We start from the raw sequence: 21643 nt of genomic DNA on the forward strand, positions 1-21643 counted from the left end.
CTGTATAAATATTTGCATGTGTTTTACTGCAAATCTCATTCATCAAACCTCAGAAACATTTTATAATGACTTTTGTTTTCTGTGTTAAAGAGTGAAGAATATGTTACTAAAGTCCAACTGTGTTTTGGAAGCTTTTGGAAATGCCAAAACCAATCGCAATGACAACTCAAGCAGGTTTGGGAAATACATGGATATCAACTTTGATTTCAAGGGAGACCCTATTGGAGGACATATCAATAACTACTTATTAGAGAAGGTAAAATCAGCTTAATTTCTGAGGGTAATGTTTATGAAGCTAAATGTTTTTTTAAAAACCTGATTATATTTATAGAATTTCTTCAAGTGCTTCAGAGTAGCTTTTCATCCCCTTCTTCCTTTCTGCTCCTCAATTATCTTTCCATGCCAAGAGTCTCCTTTAGTGTTCTCTTATTAGTATTTGCAATATCGAGTTGGAAAAGTTATAAACTTTTTAGATAAAGATTTGGGTTTGGGACCTCCCCGGTGGCACAGCGGTTGAGCGCTGGGTTGCAAAGCTGCCCGCAGCCTGTGCAGTGCTGGTTCGATCCCCGGCTGCTCCCTGACCACCAGAGGAGGGTCCCACATGGCACGCAGACCTCTCCTGCCGCCCGCTGCTCCCCTCAGCAGTGTACTTTGGTCCTTCTGCCTGCTCTGCTCCCCGTTCTGGCTCTGGTGAATTCTCTCACCCTCCTGCGCTTCTGACTGTACCCAGTGCTTGCATAAATAAATAAATAAATCTTAAAGAAAAAGTTTAAAAAAAAAAAAAGATTTGGGTTTGGAGCTGGAGGAAAGTGGAAGAGGTCTATCAGTATGTGCCAACTTCTGGGTAGGATTTAACAAAAACCAATCTAGTACTGATCAGTTTTACTCTCTTTCTGTATCACCATCTTCCATCTGTTTTCATTTTAATTCATGTGAAATCTCAGTTTCTTCTAGTTTCTGTTCACTGTTTTATATCACTAGTAACATCAATGGACCTTGTGAACCAAATGTAAAGCATACTGCATTTGGTCAGTGAAAGAGAATATGTTTGTATTTGCCCACATGAATGTTAGACCTGACGTATAGAAGATTCCAATTAAAACTTCCATATTGGGACCACCAGAAAGTGGTATAAGAGAGCACTCAGAGTTTACTTGCCTGTTTTTGCAGCTGAGATTGCCCTTTCCCACATTAAGTCTCCACCTGGAATTTTCCTTGGGTCGGAATTAACTTGCCTTCTCAGTTAAGGATTTCCCACCCCAGTCATGCCATAGCATCCTTCATGGTGGTATAATGCAGTATAATCTTTATTTTTGTTTGTTAAATTGAAGTCAGATTCTTAGGGAAATACATGTTTTATTAAAGTCAGTTGAAAAAAGACAGGAAATGACAGTTATTTTTAGTCTTTTTTCCTAAAATGGCATGACTTCACTTTATATACATACTCAATAAAAAAGAATCCTTGGAATGAACATACATTTTGAGCCCTCTTAAATTGCAGTCTTTTTGAAACCGTTGAAGACAGAGGTCTCTATTGACAGATCTTGTTCAATTGATTCTGTTATAGTATGTGACAATGCTCTTTAAAATTCCAGCAGAATCTGGAGAAGAGAAAGTTGAAAATATTCCTCCCTAACATCCCTTTCTGATTCTCCCCACTTAGAATTCTTACCCCTTAAGAAACATTCTATTAGGTTTCAGGTTAAAAAAAAAATCAAAATAACACCTTTCTCTGAAAGTTTAGGGAATTAAAAATTACACAGAAAGCCCCAAAGAGGGGGGTCTCTGCTTATATGTCTACTGTCCATGGGTCTTTAGGGTGTCTAAATGCACTGTTTCATGTAGGATTTCCTGAAAAGTCGCTTCCATTTTGTTTTAGCGGTACGTTCTCAGATTAACCATTTTAATGTGTTTTGTTGTAGTCGCGAGTGATTGTGCAACAGCCAGGAGAAAGAAGCTTCCATTCTTTCTATCAGGTTAGTAATCTGCTGTTATGCAGATGGCCAATTACTTGCTCAGGAAATGAATGTTTTCATATTGGGCCCCACCCCTCTCATGTGCCTCCCAGGCCTCCACTGGTGCAGGACATCACACTCGTGAGCACACATCCTTCCAGTATGCTTCTTAAGTTCCAAGAGTGGGACTGTTAATTAGGAAGAGCCAGCAGATGACCAGCCAGGCAGATGACCGCCTTGGTCGAACAGTACTAGTAGATAGTAGTTGAATGACATGAAAAACTTTTGAAACAGGAAATTCTAACTATGTTATTTCTGTTGTAATTTGACTTGAAGCTGTTGTTCCCATATTTGAGAGCTCCAGAAGTGGGAATACAAATGCAGCTTACTTTGTTCATGGAGATGATAAAGCAATAGGATTACTTTAAAAAATAACCAGGGTGTATGAATTCAAAGAAAAATTGACTGTATCTATTCAAAGCTGTGATTGTTTAAGGGAAAATATTTAAATACCTCTTTTGGTCATACTTTTTAGAATCTAAGCAAAATCTTACACTTGCCCTACTGTTGCAAGTCTTTACACTTGTTTGACACATTTTTATAATTTTTTAAAGCCCAAGGTAATATAAACCAAAGCGAACAAAGTGAGTGATCAGATTAAGCAATACAATTTTGGATTTTTAAAAAGTAAGATTGATTTCGGTGTGTAACCTGACTCTGAAGGTGACTGTACAGTGTAATTTGAATACCATTCATCTGATGTTTCTCCTGGGTAACGGCTTTCATAAACACTGTTCATTTGCATAGACAAGTTCTGATATATTTGGTTTAAGAAATCAATATTAAAATGTCACAATTACACCTTTTAAGTAAAGCAAAGCATACAATTTAGTGTTTTAAATGCAGTGCTCTCCAAAGGCATGTTCTATATAATGTGACTTTGTTGACAGTTTACCATGTTTTCAATAAACTGTTTTTCTACGAAAGAGTTCTGTTTATTTCAAGAACCCATAACTCTTTCCCAGTGTTTCACCCACTTCCATAAAAATGTTATTTGTCTTTGTCTAATGCACTCATAGTTATTCAGTGGTCCTTTCCTGTGAGAGGGCTTGATGAGGAAAAGCTGTGTGTTTCCACTGTGATTCACCATGTGACTGTCTGCTGATACCTCTGACTCTGTGGCAATGCTGACTTTCTGAATCCTGAAGCAGCTCTACCCTGTCTGGATAATGGGGCTGCCAAGCAGGAGACCACCACAGAGCATAGGCTCCTGTTACAGATGACCATAGGAAAAGCAGGAGCTTTTTATGCCAGTTATGAAAGAGCTAACCCTTCTTAAGTGTTTTCTTCAAGACTTCATAACATTCCCCATGACTGATGTTGGCGAAGCCATTTACTTGCTTCAAGTTGTAAAGAAAAAAATCCTTTCATGCTGAATTAGGAGGACCTTTGTGAATTAAGCCCAGGAAATTAATAAAAGCTAAATTACCATTAAATTAGAATATTTGTTCTCTTTGTGTCAGTATGTATTTTGCCGGTTTATTTTTATTTCAATATTTTTTCAGCTACTCCAAGGAGGTTCAGAGCAGATGCTGCGCTCTCTCCACCTCCAGAAGTCCCTCTCATCCTACAACTATATCCATGTAGGAGCACAATTAAAGGTGAGCATTTCCTCTTGGAGAGAACTGACATATAGAATCAAACAAAGAATCCTAAAGGACATTAAGTAATTGTGTGGTCTATCTTTCTGCCTTGAGGCTAATAAACAATTCTCTGATTCTAGTCTAATTTTGAAATTCTTAGGGACAGAAATACATTATTGACTCAACACATTTGCTTAATACCCCATTATTATATTTTATCACCAGGAAAGATTTTTTTCCTATGTTCTTGTCTTTTCTTTCCATTTTAATCTATCCCTTTTATTCTGATTCCATAAAAATATTGATATGACTAGGAAATTCATCTCAAAAGAAGACACCATATGATTTGGCCAAAGGCAAGTTGGTGAGATAAAAGAAAATTAAAAAGCACTTTGGATGAATACGAATATCAAAGATCTCCTTTCACTGTTTTTTCAAATACTGATCTTATAATAGCCTACAGGTAGTTTTGTGACCCTTGGAGCACTCCTATTCAGCTTTCAGATTTATCCTTTCCCTGGTCTGTGAGCCACTGCACTCACATAGGTGAATGCCTTTCCCTTTTATTTCTAATTAATTTTCCGCTAGTCATTTTATAGCAGACTATGATAGGTTATTAAACAGTAATCACAGTATTATCCTATTTTCTTGGAGGAAAAATACAAAATCCATAAGATATGGAGGGATCTAGACCATAATTTTAATTATTCTGAATGGATGTTGATTATGGGTGTTTGTATTCTCCTTTTCCATAATTTAAATTTCTTCTATAACCAAAGATACATTACCTTTGTAGTTGTGGGGTCGGGGAGGGGATGAAAGAAGCTAATAATAGAAAGGATTTAAGATGTGGAAGTGTTTCTTTTCTTTAAAAAAATTATTATTCACCTTAAACTAATTATGCTTGCATTGCTGGTTTTGCTGTATTTTCATTGGTGTGCATGGAAATAAATGATAAATTGAACAACTTGCAATTAATTTTGCATTGTTTGACACTTAGGTTGCATAAACTTTTTACTTTTACTATCATCTGAGAGCAAGATTTTTGGCTGGAAATTAATTGAAGACAAAACAATAGAGGGCAGCAGTCCAGTCTTCTGAGAATAGGTCAGAAATATTTGGAGATGCATGAAGGATTGTACAACCAACACTTAAAAAATGTTTGTGACTGGAAATACCCCTTTTTAACCAAGGTGTCTTACTCACCAAATTACTTTTGGCCAGATCGTTCAGAGTCCCCACGGAAAGCAAGTCTTAGATGAACGTTTAGCTTTTTGTCTAAACTAAATTTAGCTTAGTTTCCCTTTTCATTGAAGTTTTCCATTCCTCTTCCCCTCCCACCTTTTATTCTTCATCTTCTGCAGAAACAACAAAACACATGATCATATTTAAAACCTAAAATAGAAATGAACCAAAAGGAAACAAAAGTACACTAAAGCTTACCACTCAGAGATAATTACTGATAACAGTTTATGCATATATATTTATAAAGGGAATTGTACAATGCATCCTGATTAAGCCTACTGTTATGAAATTCTGGTATAATCTCAATATCTTCCCATGTAAGCAAATGTAGATTAATAGAATGATTAACTAATAGAATAAATAACTATAAAGTGCTACACTCTGTGTAATAATTTTATTTAATTATCCTAAAATACAGAAATCATGTATAATAAGATACTTGAGCAGCTAAGATAAGATTCAGCTAAAAGTCTCCTGAGACAGTAAGGAACTTAATTTTCTCATATGACAAGAAACCCTCTGATGTGGCAGTCCCAGAGTTGATGGGGACCCATATGTTTGCTTATTTATTTCCCCAACTAAAAACTCTGCCATTCTCTCTGAATTGGCCTGCCCTCTAAGGCTGATTTTCCTCACAGTCCCAAAATGACAGCACCAATTCCAAGAATCACAGGAGGAGAAGTGTTCCTGGCTATGTTCCTTTATAAGCTAGGAAACCTGTCTTACTGATCAGAATGGCATCCTGTGCCCACAGCTAACCAGTTACATGGCAAGAGGAGTAAGAACAATCACTGTGATTAATTTAGGCCAATGAAGATTTACCTCCTGAGCTGGGGGAAGGAGGGGTACCCTAAAGGATACCTGTACTTAGAGAGGTGAACAAGTCAGGGCTCTGTCAGCAAGAAAGGATTGGAGGTGGACATGGCTGTTAGGTAAACAACCAACGGTTTCCCACATTAGGGCATTTATATTTTATTATCTAGTTTCTTTGGTTACAGTTTATAAATATAATAACTGATACTTATTAAGTTCTTTTTATGCCCTAGGAACAAGGGAGGTACTTTATAGAAATGTTCATTCAATTCTTACAACTCTGTAAAAGTGTATCAGGATGACCATTTCAGTCATGAGGAAATTGCAGTGCAACAAAGTTAAGTCTATTGCCCAAGGTCAAAGAACTGGCAGCTAGAAGGTCTTCCCTGGTTTTGTCCTGAACACTAGAGAAACAGGTGCTTCTCAGGCAGCAGACCCTTTCCTGTGTCCTCTTTCAGTGGGTAAACCTCAGGCCAGGTCTCTGTGCCTTGAGTAGAGAAGAAACTCACCAAAGAAAGATTAATCAGGCCCTCTGCAACTGCTGCGTTGTCTAAATAAGCAATTACCATTGCTTTATCGTGAATTTCTGTTGAAATCCTACTTTCAACCTGATGGCTATAGTTCCTTAAGGCAGGTGACACAGCTTTGAATCTGTCTTTCTCCCTTTGGTTTGCTACAACAAAAGTGCCGTAAACTGGGTTATTACAGTTCTGGGAGGCTGGGAGTCTAAGATCCAGGCACTTGCAGATTCCTTGTCTCAGAAGGGCCTGTTTTCTGCTTATGGATGGTGCCTGTTTGCTGTGTCCTCACAGAGCAGAAGGGACAGGCGATCTCTGGGGTCGTCTTTATGAGGACACTGATCCTGTTCATGAGGACTCCACCCTTATGACCTGATCACCTCCCAGAGACCCTGCCTCTTAATAACATCACATTGGAGGTTGGGATTTCAACCTGTGAATTTTGGGGGGGGCACAGATATTCAGTCTGTGACATACCCCTCCCTGCCCATGACAGTTAGGACACCAGATATTTATTGAATGAATGAAAAAGGTGACGTCATAGTACCAGATTATTTGGCATGATCGAGGCAGACTACTTTGCTTTTAGGGGCCTGCTCTTACTCTTCATCTGTGAAATAAAAAGCCTGACCATACAAGAATGTGAATGTTGTTCCCAGCCTCCACAAGACTAATTGTGGAGCAGAAAGCCACAGATGACAAAGGCCAGGCATGTGTCTCAGAGGCTCCCACAGTCAGAGTTCCCATGTGTGAGCTCATATCCCAGGCTGCTTCCTTGCTCGTCACAGCCATGTGTGCCCTCAGAGCCAGCTCGGGACCTGCCCCCTCACTGAAGTCTCTATAGAGAAGTGGGAAGTATTTGTTTTGGATGGCAGTGGCTCTCACACGAAAGGGCTCTGAATGATGTTTCTGCCTCTGATGTCATTTTTGTTTTCTGTGAAGATTCATCATCCCCTCAGTGACTTACTACAAAGCTTTAAGATCTTGGCTAACCTTGAATCTAGTGTCATAATTGTCGTAATTGTTAGATTTTAATGATCATATGAAATGTCTGTGGCTAAAGTTTTCCATTTTCATTCCTAGTCTTCTATCAATGATGCTGCAGATTTCAAAGTAGTAGCTGATGCCATGAAAGTAATTGGCTTCAAACCTGAAGAGATTCAAACGGTGTATAAAATTCTGGCTTCTATTCTTCACCTGGTGAGTTGGGACACCTTACAGGAGGTATTATCTCCCTGTAGACACAGGATGCTCTTTAGAAGAGTTCATTTTTCCTCTGCAGGCTTAAAAAGTAATTTAGGTAGAGAAAATTTCTCTTATGTTTTAAAGAAATTATGTGTCTGTGGTTCTCTCCATCATTTTATGTATTATGAGTGATTTTCCAAGCCATTGTAGGTTTTGAGACTATGGCCTTTATTTAAATGTCTTACTGGTATGCCAGACTTTTAACTGGTTCATTTCAAGGATGAAAAAATTACCAATGATGTGACTACCAACACTATAAATAAAATCTTTTGAGCAGAATAAGTCTCCAGTGGTGGAGGAGCATTGATTATTAGAACTGGCATATTGATCATCTCATTTCACAAGGTGGGAAATGAGCCCTCAGGGTGGCAGGACTGACCGAAGGCACAGCCAGTTCATGGCAGCCAACACTGCACACCAAGTTGGCTGGCTTAATGGTCCAGTTACTTTCCACTGCACCACACTGAACTCAGAAGAACTAAAGAACCATGTGTCAGATTTCCTTCCTTACTATTTATATAATTAGAGATGTTTAAACTATAATGACCATGTAACTTTACAATAAATAAGTGATGACTTGAATTTAAATCCAGAATAAAAATTACTTTTCACTTTAATGTAGCATAATGTAACTGTAAATAAATCAGAACTATGCAGGACCTATATAAAAATTTTATACAGCAAAATGTTCCTGAAAAGGAAGAATTTGTATTATAAATTGTCTTAATTCTTTGAACTAGTTTATACATATAGCAATATGTGTAATAGTATCCTTCAGAATCCAAGCAGAAATTTTGTCCTTAAGTTGGCATAATAGCACTAGAATTTACCTAGAACAATAAGCACTTAAGATCATCAAATAAAGCATACTAAAAAGGAATAGCAGGCTAGAGGGAGTGGAAAGAGGAGACATTACTAGTTCTACCAAATTTAAAATGATAGTAAAAGTGACACTACTTTAAAATTTGTCACACAAATTCAGCACCAGTTTAGTTGATGTGATGGACACTGGATAGATGGTTAAAAGGTATTTATTTCTATGGAATATGAACAGACTCAGAAATTTGGGGGAATTTATTATATAATAGAGGTGACATTTCAAATCAGTAGGAAAAACTAGAGTATTCTATACATGGAGTTGAAGTAGCTAACCAGCCATCTGGAAAATTAAGGTTAGAATCTTACTTTGTACCACATACCAAAATAAATTCTAGGTAAATTACAAGCTTAAACGTAAGAAAATATTAAATACTCATAAAACATTTGGAGTAGGGATGATCTGAGTGTAACACCAAAGAAGGAGAAACCCTATAGTAAAAGATTAATAAATTTGATTACATAGAAATGTCATTCCTCTGTTCATCAAAAACACTCTAAGCATTTAAAAATAGGTGAATGTCTGGAGAAGAGGAAAAAATGAATCACATGCTTTTGCCTTTGAGAAATGTATTTAATATATTTAGGAAAATAGGTACTACAAACAAGGTCGCTTGAATTATTTTAAATTGCAAACTTATCTCTGACATAATTTCTCAGAATGTCATTGGACATGATATGTTTTGTGTTTTCACTCTCGGTATAGGGAAATCTAAAATTTGTAGTGGATGGCGACACTCCTTTTATTGAAAATGGCAAGGTCGTGTCCATCATCGCAGAGTTGCTGTCTACTAAATCAGACATGGTGGAGAAGGCTCTCCTGTACCGGACCGTGGCCACCGGGCGAGACATCATCGACAAGCAGCACACAGAGCAAGAAGCCAGCTACGGCAGGGATGCCTTTGCCAAGGTGGGGTTCCGCCCATGCCTTCGGCCTGGCCTTGACCTCCAAAGCCATTTTAATGAAGTTCTGGGAGGGTGTGTTCAGATGTTCCTTGTAAGCAGGTCAGGGCTATTAAAAACTGTGATGACACATTTCATTCATTCATAGTCTTATTAAAACCCCCTGCTTGTGAGCTTCATGGCCAGGAACATTCTGAGAAAAGCTGAAGCCAGTGACACTTTCTTCTCAGGGTCGCCTTGTGGCCTTGTTGCTTTCCTCGCTCACGAATGCTTTAGGTGGAGTCTTCAAGCCAGCTGACTGAATTTTGAGTCTTTTTCACAGCTGTGAGCGGTGGTGGTGTCAAAATTTATCAACCATCCACCTCTGAAGTCATTCACCTTGCTTCCCTTTTTTGCCACTACAGATAATACTGCAAACTCTTGAACATTCTTCTACTCTGGTGTCTTTATTTCATTTGGATGGACTCCCAGGAATGAGCTGGCTGGGTCACGGGGTATACTAATTTTAAACTTGAAATTTACAGATGTCATGTACAGTAGTAATTCATGATTACTTTGATTTTTATTACTAGTGTGTTTGAACTTCTTTTCATAATTTTTAAAAGTATTGAAATCTACACTGAGAATTCTTGAGTATAGCCTTTTTACCTTGGGTGTATCCTTTGTACCTGCTGTCTTTTTATTTTCAATTTGTAAGTGCTCATACCCTTCACCCTTTGTTGCCTATGTGGCAAATGTTTTTATTTTCCCAAGTATAGCAGCTTTATTGTTGGTTGATTAAGTTGTTTCATAGTCCTCTTCTTACTCTTGCCTCAGGTTTGATTTTTGGTCTTCGGTGGAATTCGAATTTGTCCAGGTCCAATGGAGAGTGATTGGAGGATTTTAAATAGGGGCATGAACATCAAGATTAAAATTTTAAAACAATCACTCTGGTCTTAGTACAGGGAATCTTATGGGGGAGGTATGGCAAGAGTGAGAAAGCAAGGAGCCCTCTTAAGAGGATATTTCAATTATCCAGTAATTTAAATTAGAAGAGAGGTGATGGCAGCTATGATGAGAAGGGTAGCAGTAGAAATGGGGAGAAGAGGATTAGTTGAGATGGATGCTATTTGGAAAATAAACTCCACAGAAGCTGCTAGGGGGGCGGAATCAAGGATAGGTCCTTAATCTGGTTTCACTCCAGCCCACCCCTCCTGTCTTATTTCATACCATATTCTAGCCTCCTTCACTCTAGCACATTAGTCTTTCAGGCCTTACATGTTATTTTCATCTTCTGCCACTGTATTGTTTCTTCTACATGGTCTACTTTTCTCTCCCCTCTTGCCTGACTAACTCACTCATCCTCCTAAAATAAAATCTCAGCTTACTTTCTCAGAGAGGCTTCCCCTGACCTTTCTGAACACTGAACAGATTAAATTCACCTCAGAACCCATGCATCTCACAATTAGTAATTTCTGTGTGTATGACTTTCCCCTTCACCCTACTCGGTAAGCTTCTTGGAGAATAAGCCATGTTTGTGTTTGCGTAGTATTGTCTATCCAACAAACTATGTGATGCTCATACTTAACAAATATTTGTTGACTAAGTACATTTCTAAGTTTCTGATGCCATTTATTCATGGTTAAAAGTAGGATAGGAACAGTATTGGAAGGTGGATGATTAAGAATCCTAACAGGACTTAAGTTTGAGATGGTAGTGAGACATCTAAGGGTATGTCAGGTGGGCGGTGAGGAATATGAGTCTGAAGCTCAGAGGAGAGGTCTGTATTGGGATAATTCTTCTGGGAGTAGTATTAGGATGCCTCAGAGAGAAGGTGTTAGAGTGACGAGATGAGCACCAGCAGGTACTCCAGCTATCAGAGGTCAGGTGGAGGGTAGGTGGGTGACCCCATTAAAAGTCACAAAGAAGGAGCAGCTGATGAAATTAGGGGAGGATTACAACAGTTTGCTATCATAAATCCCATAAAGGAGAACTTCGTGAGAAGAGAGTTAGAAACTAGTTTGAGCAATGCTGAATATCCTAGTTAGAGGTCTATGTTGAGGAACAGAAAGTGTCTGTGTAACAGTGTTGGGGTCTTTGACAGATCATCTCAGTGGAGTAGAGGGAGATTAGAGAAGGTTGGAGTGATCGAAGAGTAGTAGAGAGGAAGTGAAATATGCGGCAATGTGTATAGGTGGGCAGCAGGTGGCTGGAAGGAGGCCATCGGAAGGGCTTTCCAAAGCTTGGTGTGGCAGAGCATGTGTTACTGGGATGGTTTGGGGTGTGGTGCCTTTCTCCAGGTGTGTCTTGGTATGTGCACCCTTGTGCACTGGATATGCATTTGATTCTTGTGGTATTTCAAACTGTGGCCTTCTGCCTCAGACCTTTATTTAGCATTATAAACCAATATTTATAGTTTTAGAACCCATAGAGCTTTAATGGAGCATACATATTAATCCATAGGTTCCCCACTTTTTATAGTCGATGAAATTACCAATAAAGCAATGAAGTAACTTGAAAGAGGAAAGAGGCAAACTGATGCCATAGCTGGACACAGAAGCAAAAGCACACCTGGAGAATATTGTTGGAATGATGTTGGACTGCAGTGTAGAGGCGGCAGTAATGGCCACAGTGCAGGTCCTCTGATCCCATGCAGATCGGGCAAAGGAGGAGTTCTGGAGCCCTCAGTGGTTTTTTTTGCAGGCTTTTATTGGGATTTAGCAGGCACACAGCAGGCAGGGATGCTGGGGGGCCGGGAGGCTGGCAGGCCTCCCAGCCCCCAGCAAGTCTTCACTCTAGCTGGGCTCCCCAGAGTTCTCTGCTTCTCTCTCGGCTTCTGTTCGTTCTTCGCTTCTACTGGCGTCCCCGTGACGCCGCCCTTAAAAAGCCCAGTCTCAGCCCAGGTGAATCCCATCTACCTATGCCCATACCCTATTCCAGGTGCCCGCCATCAGGCATGCATTCAGGACCGCAAGGATCCATCATCTATCCTGATGGCGGGAGGGCAGAAAAGCCTGACATTTTTCCTTACCCTACAGTCCACCCCCTCAGGGTTTTCTGCCATGTAGTCTTCATATATACAATTTTCTTAGCAAACAAACAATGCAGCCATGGCCCACAAAAGCAAATACATCACAATATAACAACAAAATACAACAGAACACAAATAAGTCCAGGCAGGGCCCCAACCTAGTGCAAAAGACAATTATTGGTACCAGCAGATGAGCCACCAAATCTGCTGCCGAAGGCACTGCTCATACAAGGGAGGGGAATCACTCACGGCATCTACTGTAACACACCAGGAGCCATCAGGCTTCCTGACCTCTGGCTATAGTCTCGACTACAAGCCACACACCTCATCCACCCCCAGGATGCGCTCACTCTGGGATTGACGATTCTATTCTGTTGGGGGTAATCGCCAACCCTCAGGATTTCTGTCTGCAGTCGCTCCATCATTCGGCCTTCATAGCCACCAATGCGACTCGCAGACCCCTGCACTCAGGCCAACCCACTGCACAAGCACATGGGTCAGGGATCCAAACTCTACATTCGGATTGGGCTCCACCCCAAGCCACGTTCCCCACCCGTCCCCCAAGGACGGGTTCCTCAGCTCCTCACCCTCACTCGACAACGAGCAGGGCATCACCCACAGATGATTTTACGAGACTCACTGGCCTTCCTTGGTTTACTTAGTGCTTAACAGCCACTCAGGGCTTACCAAACTCAACATCAGTACCAGCTTTTGCCTTCTCAGTTGGCTTTTCTCCTCTGCCTGGCTGCTGGGCATACACAGACTGCTTTTGGCCATCAAGGCCCACTGGCCACCCCCAGATTCTCAAAAAAACATAACCTGCCAAGGTCCTCCGCCTTCTGGCAGGATTGTCAGTCCAAGCTCATCAGTCCAAGTCCATCAGTCCAAGTCTGTTGGCCTCTCCCTGCATCAGCACTGGCGAGCTCCGAATCGTGGTCCTCTCTTTCCCGACGATTCTGCTGCCTCAGGGGTCATTGGCTGGTCCTCTCGGGTATCTCCTTCACACCAGGTCTCGTCCTGCAGCTCTGGATCTCGTCCATCTCCTGTGCCGCCATGACACCTCCAGCGTCGTCACAGGCACACACAGTCTGTTACTCCTTAGTCCCTCCAGGTCTTCGGAGGACTCCAATACCTGTCTGCATGGATCATCTTGCCGACTTATGCCAATTGTAGGGGCAGGAAGGGGCACTGAGCAGGCCCTCTAAGATCCAGCAGACCGGGCAAAAGAGGAGTTCTGGAGCCCTCAGTGGTTTTTTTTGCAGGCTTTTATTGGGATTTAGCAGGCACACAGCAGGCAGGGGTGCTGGGGGGCCGGGAGGCTGGCAGGCCTCCCAGCCCCCAGCAAGTCTTCACTCTAGCTGGGCTCTCCAGAGTTCTCTGCTTCTCTCTCAGCTTCTGTTCGTTCTTCGCTTCTACTGGCGTCCCCGTGATTCCACCCTTAAAAAGCCCAGTCTCAGCCCAGGTGAATCCCATCTACCTATGCCCACACCCTATTCCAGGTGCCTGCCATCAGGCATGCATTCAGGACCGCAAGGATCCATCATCTGTCCTGATGGCGGGAGGGCAGAAAAGCCTGACATTTTTCCTTACCCTACAAGTGTGTATGACATACAGTAATCTCCTAAAAATCCCAACTGTTTCCTTCAGTTTTGCATACATCACATAATTATTTTAACAGATGGTCTACATTTCTAATTCTGCTTAGGGTAATAACAGCTATGCTAAACAGTGAGAAGAAGAAAAATAGGAATTTAAAACTTCTCTCGCCAATCTAAACAGAGGACTCATTCCCAAATGAGCAAAAATTTACGATGTTATTTTCTTCACAGGCAATATACGAGCGCCTTTTTTGTTGGATTGTAACCCGCATCAATGATATTATAGAGGTCAAGAATTATGACACCACAATCCATGGGAAAAACACTGTTATTGGTGTCCTAGATATCTATGGCTTTGAAATCTTTGACAACAACAGGTAAACTCAATAAGATACTTAAAACCCCATTTTTTTAATTTCTTTAAACATAATTTATTCCCTTTCTTGCAGCTTTGAACAATTCTGCATCAATTACTGCAATGAGAAGCTGCAACAGCTATTTATACAGCTGGTTCTGAAGCAGGAACAAGAGGAATACCAGCGGGAAGGCATCCCCTGGAAGCACGTGAGTGGGCTCTGGTGGGAAATGTCTTCATGTGTTTCACATCTTGTGGAGAACATCAAGTCTTCACATTTTAGATTTTTTTTTATACCCTTCTTGGGTGCTCGAAGCATCTGATTTTACTTTTAATGTAAATACAGCTTGTTTTCAGGACTGATAGGTGGGGTTTCTCTAATTAGATAGGTGCTCTTGTTAGTGCCCAGAAAATGCAGTTACAATCAGCAAGCTTAACATTTTTCACACATGGGTTTTCTGGTTCATACTGTCTGATTCAAGTATCAGAGTTGAACATCCTACTGCAAGATCTTCAGAGTAGCGGCTTCTGCCTTAAATTGAGCTTTGCTTCCAGGTTCAGTTTGTTTTCCTTTCTCCTTTTCTTCCTTTTTCTCCTCTTATTCTAGTTTTCCTTCTCTACTGTGTAAGATAAATGGCATCTTTATTGTCTTCAGTTAATGTTCATATCCTCTGAAACCCATGTGTAAAAATGCTTGTCTTCTATTTTTATTTTCTGATTTATTTGTGACACACTGCAGTTGTCACCTCTCTTCTCCTGGTTCTCTGTGAACTGTTTGCTCTCATTCAGAAAAAAGAGACAGTGGTGTGGTGTATTAAATAGCTTTCTTGCCTCAAATTGTATCTTTGCTTTCCACTATGTGTGTTAAACGTTAGAATACCACAAAAAATTTTTTTTCAAGTATATTATTGGAATTAAAAAATTTTGAAAGTTCAAGTATGTTACTACTTACAAATAAGCCAAAGTGTGCATTACTACTTTATAATTGGATTACCTACAATTTTGATTTAAACGGTAAACTTTTATAGCACATTAAGATGTATTCAATTAAATTTATATGCAGTTTTCTTAAAATAAATCTATTGTATAATACACAATTATAGCTGAAGCTTAAATTTTTTTGCAGCAAATATAATGATAAAACTTGTGTTCAGATGTAATTTGGGGATACTGGCCAAAAATATTTTAACAATCAGAATATCAAATTCCACAGGCATAGTTGCTAAATGGAAAAATCAGCAATGGTAGCAAGCGATTCCAAACATCTGAAAGAGGAATAAAAACCCTAGAAATGCAAAAATTCTTAGTGAGATAAACCAAGAGGAAATATGTCCTAGAGGAAATAGAAGACAAACCCCAAGATAACAAGTTACCAACTATATGGCAAGGTCCCCAAATTAGATAGAATCTGGGCAAGTATTTCCTTTAAAAACCTCAGACTTCTGAATATAGTATTTAATTTTTTTAATTTCTTATGGAAAATTTTGAACATACATAAGAGCAGAGGCCATAATATAAGAAACAGCCGACTTCAACAGTTGTCAGCGACTTGCTTCTTCTGTTACCCTACTCACCTATCCCCAGATTATTCCAAAGCAAATCTCAGATGCCGTATTGTTTCATCTCTAAACACGTCATTGTTTTTCTTTAAAAGATTAAAGAATTGTACAGAAACCATAACCATAATACAACTATCACACTGAAAAAAATAGCAGTAATTACTTAATGTTACCAAATCTCTGTCCATTCAGTGTTCACAGTTTAATACTTCCTCGGTTGCCTTATGATTTTTGTTTTCACAATTTGAATTTGGTTCCAAATGAGGGTCTTATGCTGCATAGGCAAGGTTTCTCGTCTATGTGTACATGTTTCTCCTCCATCTGGCTCTTTCTTTTTTTCCCTTGTAATCTTTTGTTGAAAAGAACAAATCATTGCTCTATAGAGTTTCCTACAGCCTGGATTTTGCTGTCAGATTCCTGAGATGTCATCTAATGCAGAAAACAGAGGACTGTTCCTTGTATGTTCTGTATTTTAGTTGTTAGATTTGGGGCCTGACTGGATTTGGGATCAATGTTTTTCTGCCAGTCTGTTTTATAGGTGGTATGTGAACTGGCTGTTAGCCTCGTCAGGTTAATAATGTTTGATTGTCTCCTTAATTGGTTACTTTTTAAGGCTTTTGGTACTGTACTTTATAAGTCCATTTTAGCTATCGAGGACTTGACTCATGCAGAAAGCTGCTCAATTTAGAGTGGGGAGAGGAAGGCCTAAGCCCTATGCCCCCGATCCACCCCATCATGTCTATCCTTCCCTCTATAATCTGAAGAAATCTGCTGGGAATGCCAGTTTGCTGGAACAAATTGGTTTGAAAACCACTACTTCAAGCAATATTTGAAGCCAAATTAACTCCCAAACTAAAAGTTACTGGATTCTTCAGTAAAAACTAAGTGGCTTTTAGTTATACAATTAGAATTTCAGGGAACTTAATTCTTTGGTCCTTAGGACAGAAAATTTAGTCATAGTCCAAAAGCCTAACATTACCTACTTTCTCAGTTCCTACTTTCTGAGTATTTGGGGGTATTTTTTTTGCATTTTCCCCCTAGTTATTACTAATTTATGCTTTCTCCCTAATTGGAAATGTAGTCCATGCTCACAATAAAGGTAAATATTTAGACCAGGTCGTCTCCATCTCTGTGCTACTCACATCTTGGACCAGGTAATTCTTTGCTGTGGAAAGCTGTGCTTTGCTCTATGTTTAGCAGCATCTCTGGCCTCCACCCACTGGATGCCAGTAACTCTAGTCGTGACTACCAAAACATGTTTCCAGACATTGCCAAGTACCCCAGTGGGGGCTAGGGGGAGCACAGTCAGCGTCTGTGAATCACTGATATAGACAAAACAGAAAAGTATTAAAAAGAAAGTAAAAGCCACCCAGTTTGCAGACTTTCAGTCCATGGAAAGAGAAGAACTTGGAAGTCTAGGCATGGAGCTAAAAGCCACAGACAAATAACTGGTCTAGGTCTTTGAATGTTAAATAGCATGGGACTGGAATATGCAGAGCACTTTAATAGCCTGTTATGAGTGTATAGATCTTACAGAAGGCAATGGAGACAACTCTCAGTTTAGGTATCTATCTAAATCTACATGAATTTCATGTCAAAGTGAGATGGGACTTGTCAACACATAAGATTCCATGTATAATAATTTGCCCATCTTCAAATGATATACAGCTTTCCTGAGTTTGGCCAGTGTGTGCTCTCTGTGGGAGTACTGATTTTATGCTGCCAGTTACCAGAATAAGCAGGTGTAGAAGAGGAATTTTCACCTTATGTATATTGAAGTTGCTTAAAAGCCTGAAATTACAGCATCATCCAGTTCATGGGGGGGGGGGGGAAAGCTTATTCTTATCTGTTACAGATACTTACATCTCAGAATTAAATGTTTTAGATCGTACCCCAACAAATGTCAAAACTCTGTTAGATCCATATATGCTTTTTCAATATGGAGAAAGTGGAGAAGATGCTCTTTTGGATTTGAGTCATCCAGAACCATCTAACTAAAAGTGCAAGCTTTACGTAATAACTTAATCTCAATAAGTTAAATATCAGGTTATTGTTATTCAGTGAAATCTGGATCATGTGGCTAATAATTAACAGATTGGGGGGCTGAGAGTATGAAGGAGTAGGGCTAGGTGCAGGATTTAGAGATAATTAAAACAGAAATTGGTAATAGGAGAAATGTCTACTTTATCATTTTTGCTTTAGCTATACTCATCTAAGACAAAATGTTTCATGATACAAAGTTAACAAAGACATTAAAAAATTAACCTGGTAGGACATGCTCACTTTAGTGTCAGACCTCACTGATGTTATTCACCATGTAGCTTTACTTACCCTGATACATATGGAGACATTGGTGTCTTACTTGCCTGCACCTGCTTTCCTACAGATAGATTACTTCAACAACCAGATCATCGTGGACCTGGTGGAGCAGCAGCACAAGGGCATCATCGCCATCCTAGATGACGCCTGCATGAATGTCGGCAAAGTGACAGATGAAATGTTCCTCGAAGCACTTAACAGTAAATTGGCCAAGCATGGTCATTTCTCTAGCCGAAAGGTAATGTGTTTAATGAATACTTTCTCTTATTTTGATCTGTAAGAGTCTCCTCATTATATGACAGTATTAAATGACTTCATGTGTTGGATTAAAAGAGTGTCCCTCAACTAGGAAAGAAAGGCCATAATTATCCATGAAATTATGTATTGTTGTGGGTAAATTCAGCATCTCTGGTTTATAGGACAAGTTTGATAAAAATCATAATATCCAGGAGAGGGAGCTCCAGACTATTCAATTTGCTAGAAATAGGAAAAATGAACATGATTCTTTAGAAAGCATGATGTCATTTATAACCAATAGGTACAGAGTCCTTGTTCATGTGCTAGAATTTTGCTCCTGCATCTGATAATGCTGGCATTGAAACAGCTTTTGTCCTTGACTTTTTACTGTTCTCCTCAGTTATCAAATGTAGTTTGCGTGCTCTGCCATAGTTCTTCAGATTATGTGACTTTCTTGAAAATAAAGAAATTCTAGCTGTAATTGCAGTTATTACAAGGAAACTTATTCCTGAAATGAACGGGCATCCTTTTGACTCCCTACTTCACATTATAAGCATCTCATTTCTGTAATAATTGGCGGCAGTGTGGTGGGCCGACCTTTGTGTGGTGCCTGGCATGTGAAACGTTTGCCATTTCTCTGAAGAGAGACACATCATCATCCCCAAGTGCTCCCTGCAATGTCAGTTTGTCTAGCAACCATAGGCCAGAGAACATAGGCCTCATGGTCCTTCACTTCCATGAAGAAAGGAGACCCTTTCATAATTCCATGTTGCTATATGAGGCACACTGTTCTGTAGTGCAAATAACTTTTTTTTTAAAGATTTATTTATTTTTATACAAGAGCTGGGGTACAGGCCAGAGGCGCGGGAGGGTAGGAGGATTCACCAGAGACAGAGCAAGGAGCAGAACATTCTTTCCCAGAGCCCCACTTAAAATTATGTGGCCTTGGACCAACTACCTAACTTCTTTGAGTCTTAGCTTCCATGTATGTGAAAAAGACCTTGCAATACTTAAATATCAGTAATGAGGACTGAATGATATATGTGTGCCTAGCTGATAGCATGTCCTCAGCGTGGTCTTCCACAAGTGGAACATGTAGAGAAAAAAACAGTATCAGACAGGGTAGACTAGACCGTGTCAAGATTTGAGTTTCATAAAACAATAGAAGTCTGTTCTTTCTCAGGGACCCATATTTTTTCCCATCTCCTAGTTCTTCCATCCTTGAAAGACTGTCCTCTGCATCCAACTAGTGGGAGGAGAAAACAAAGTACTGAGGAGAATACCCACTTCTTACTACCTTTGGCCTAGAATGGTAGCACCTCACTTCCATTGTCCAGAACTTGGTCAGTTGACCATTTCCAAATGCAAGGATGACTGGGAAATGAAGCCTAGCTATGTGGATTTCTGGTGAAAGACTGTGGTCTTCAAATAAGCCAAATATTCAAAGCAAGCCCCACACAGTGTGATTTCATTCATAATGATAGCATGATTTGTGACATTATTATCATCTAATTTTTAGTGGGAATATATATTCAGGAAAGTGAACATATATGTTTTTAAAATAATCTCCTTCTTGATTTTTTAGCTCTGTGCCTCAGACAAGATCCTGGAGTTTGATCGAGATTTTCGAATCCGACATTATGCGGGTGATGTCATGTGAGTACATCTTACCCTAGTATCTTACATGACAGTCTGCATGCAGCCTCATCTCAGAGACTATAACCAGGGAAAATAGAAATTGTATTCCTGTTCATTCACTTTCAGTCATTTTGTATGCCAATATATTTTAATCTCTTCATTTAAAAAAAAATTTGCACAACTTATTCATCCTTTGCTTTTCAAACACTGAGCACACCCTCTGTGGCCATGCATAGCCCCTGGTGTTGTCAGCACTCTGTCACAATCAATTGATGGACAAACCAAGGTACATAGATGGGCCTTTCCCTGAAGCAGCTGACAGTTCAGTGGAGGATACAGGCCGGCATGTCACAAAGAGAAAGGGTTAAACTGGAGATGCACAAAGCATTATGGAAACACTGAAGAGCAATAATGAATTCAGAGTGAGGAGCATAGAGAAGTCTTCCTGAAGAAGTGATGCCCAGGCTGAGCCCTGAAAGTAAACATCGGGAGAAAGAGCTGGGGAAAGAGGAGAGAGTGAGCTCTGACAGGCAGTCAGAGTGATAGTCACTCTGATAGTGATAGTCACAGTGATACTCAGCAGTGATAGTCACCACTGTGTGCGAAGAACTGCAGTAGCTGGGTAACTGTGGGAACAAAAACCAGTTCTACTGTATTGTTTTTCAAAACGTTATTTGAAAAAGTAAAATTCTCACTCACCACGTTTTCTGATTACAGTGCAAGAAGAAATGGATATGAAAATATTACTAAGAAATATAAAAACCTTAGTATTCAGTTTCCAATGGCCGCTGTAACAAATGACCACAAACTGGTAGCTTAAAAGAACAGAAATTAATTTTCTCACAGTGCCCAGAGACCACAAGTTGGAAATCTAGGGGCCAGCAGGGCCACAGTCCCTCTCGAGACTCTATGGGATTGTTCTTGCCTTTCCCAGCTCCTGGCAGCTGCAGGCATTCCTTGGCTTGTGGCCACATCGCTGTAGCCTCTGCCTCTGTGGTCACATTGCCTCTTACTTTGCTGTGTGCGTGTCCATGCTAAAACTCTCTTTGCCTCTGTTTTCAAGCTACACTTTTGATGGCACCTGGGTAGCGTGGGATAAGCTGCTCCTCTCAAAATCCTTCATGTAGTTACTTCTTTACCATATAAGGCAACATTCCTTGTTTCCAGGGAATTTAGTAATGTCTTTCAGGGGACCATTTCTCAGCCTACACACTTAGTATGCTTTCACTCTCCACTGAACACACTCCTTACTTTAAAGTTCTCTCTTTTTCCTTTTTCTTTATGCTTTAACCTTAGGAGTTCTATTCTTAAAACCCATGACAGGAAGAGAGCCAGAAAAATAAAGCAAATGATTATTTCTATAAATTCTGGAAAGACTTTTGAAGATATTTTAATAGCTGTTCCTGGTTTAAATTAAATCTCCAGAATCATAAAATAATATGGATCAAAATCATCACTCCATCTGTCTAATTAGCCTTTAGTGCTGGAATGGTACCATCTTCCCTTTTTTTCTTATCCTCTTCCCAGGTTCCAGAATACTGAAGAGGGGAAACCCACTGCTATAGAGGTCTCTTCCGCTGAAAATCCAGGCCTCACCTTTACAGGGGGGCTTTCATAAACCTTAGAATGACATAGGTGTAAAGCTGAAAAGAGGCTTAGAAAGTAAAAATGTAGGCCAGCCCTTTGTTTTGTAAAGAAATTTGTTCAGAGTGTGTAAAATTCTTACCCA

General features: G+C 39.9%; 1 protein-coding gene across 1 annotated transcript in view; it reads left to right on the forward strand.

Annotated features, from left to right (window-relative positions):
• MYO1D (myosin ID) overlaps positions 1 to 21643 on the forward strand; it is a gene marked incomplete at both ends in the record, with an annotated part of 325320 nt that overhangs the window by 104448 nt on the left and 199229 nt on the right. The window contains 9 exons of the mRNA XM_084238296.1: positions 91 to 256; positions 1923 to 1976; positions 3521 to 3616; positions 7258 to 7374; positions 9002 to 9205; positions 14038 to 14183; positions 14256 to 14370; positions 18107 to 18277; positions 19862 to 19932. Coding sequence (XP_084094422.1) covers positions 91 to 256; positions 1923 to 1976; positions 3521 to 3616; positions 7258 to 7374; positions 9002 to 9205; positions 14038 to 14183; positions 14256 to 14370; positions 18107 to 18277; positions 19862 to 19932 — 1140 coding nt within the window. The remainder of the gene's footprint in view (positions 1 to 90; positions 257 to 1922; positions 1977 to 3520; positions 3617 to 7257; positions 7375 to 9001; positions 9206 to 14037; positions 14184 to 14255; positions 14371 to 18106; positions 18278 to 19861; positions 19933 to 21643) is intronic.

The sequence above is a fragment of the Talpa europaea genome (assembly GCF_964194135.1).
Source record: "Talpa europaea genome assembly, chromosome: 7".
In the NCBI taxonomy this organism is placed as follows: domain Eukaryota; kingdom Metazoa; phylum Chordata; class Mammalia; order Eulipotyphla; family Talpidae; genus Talpa; species Talpa europaea.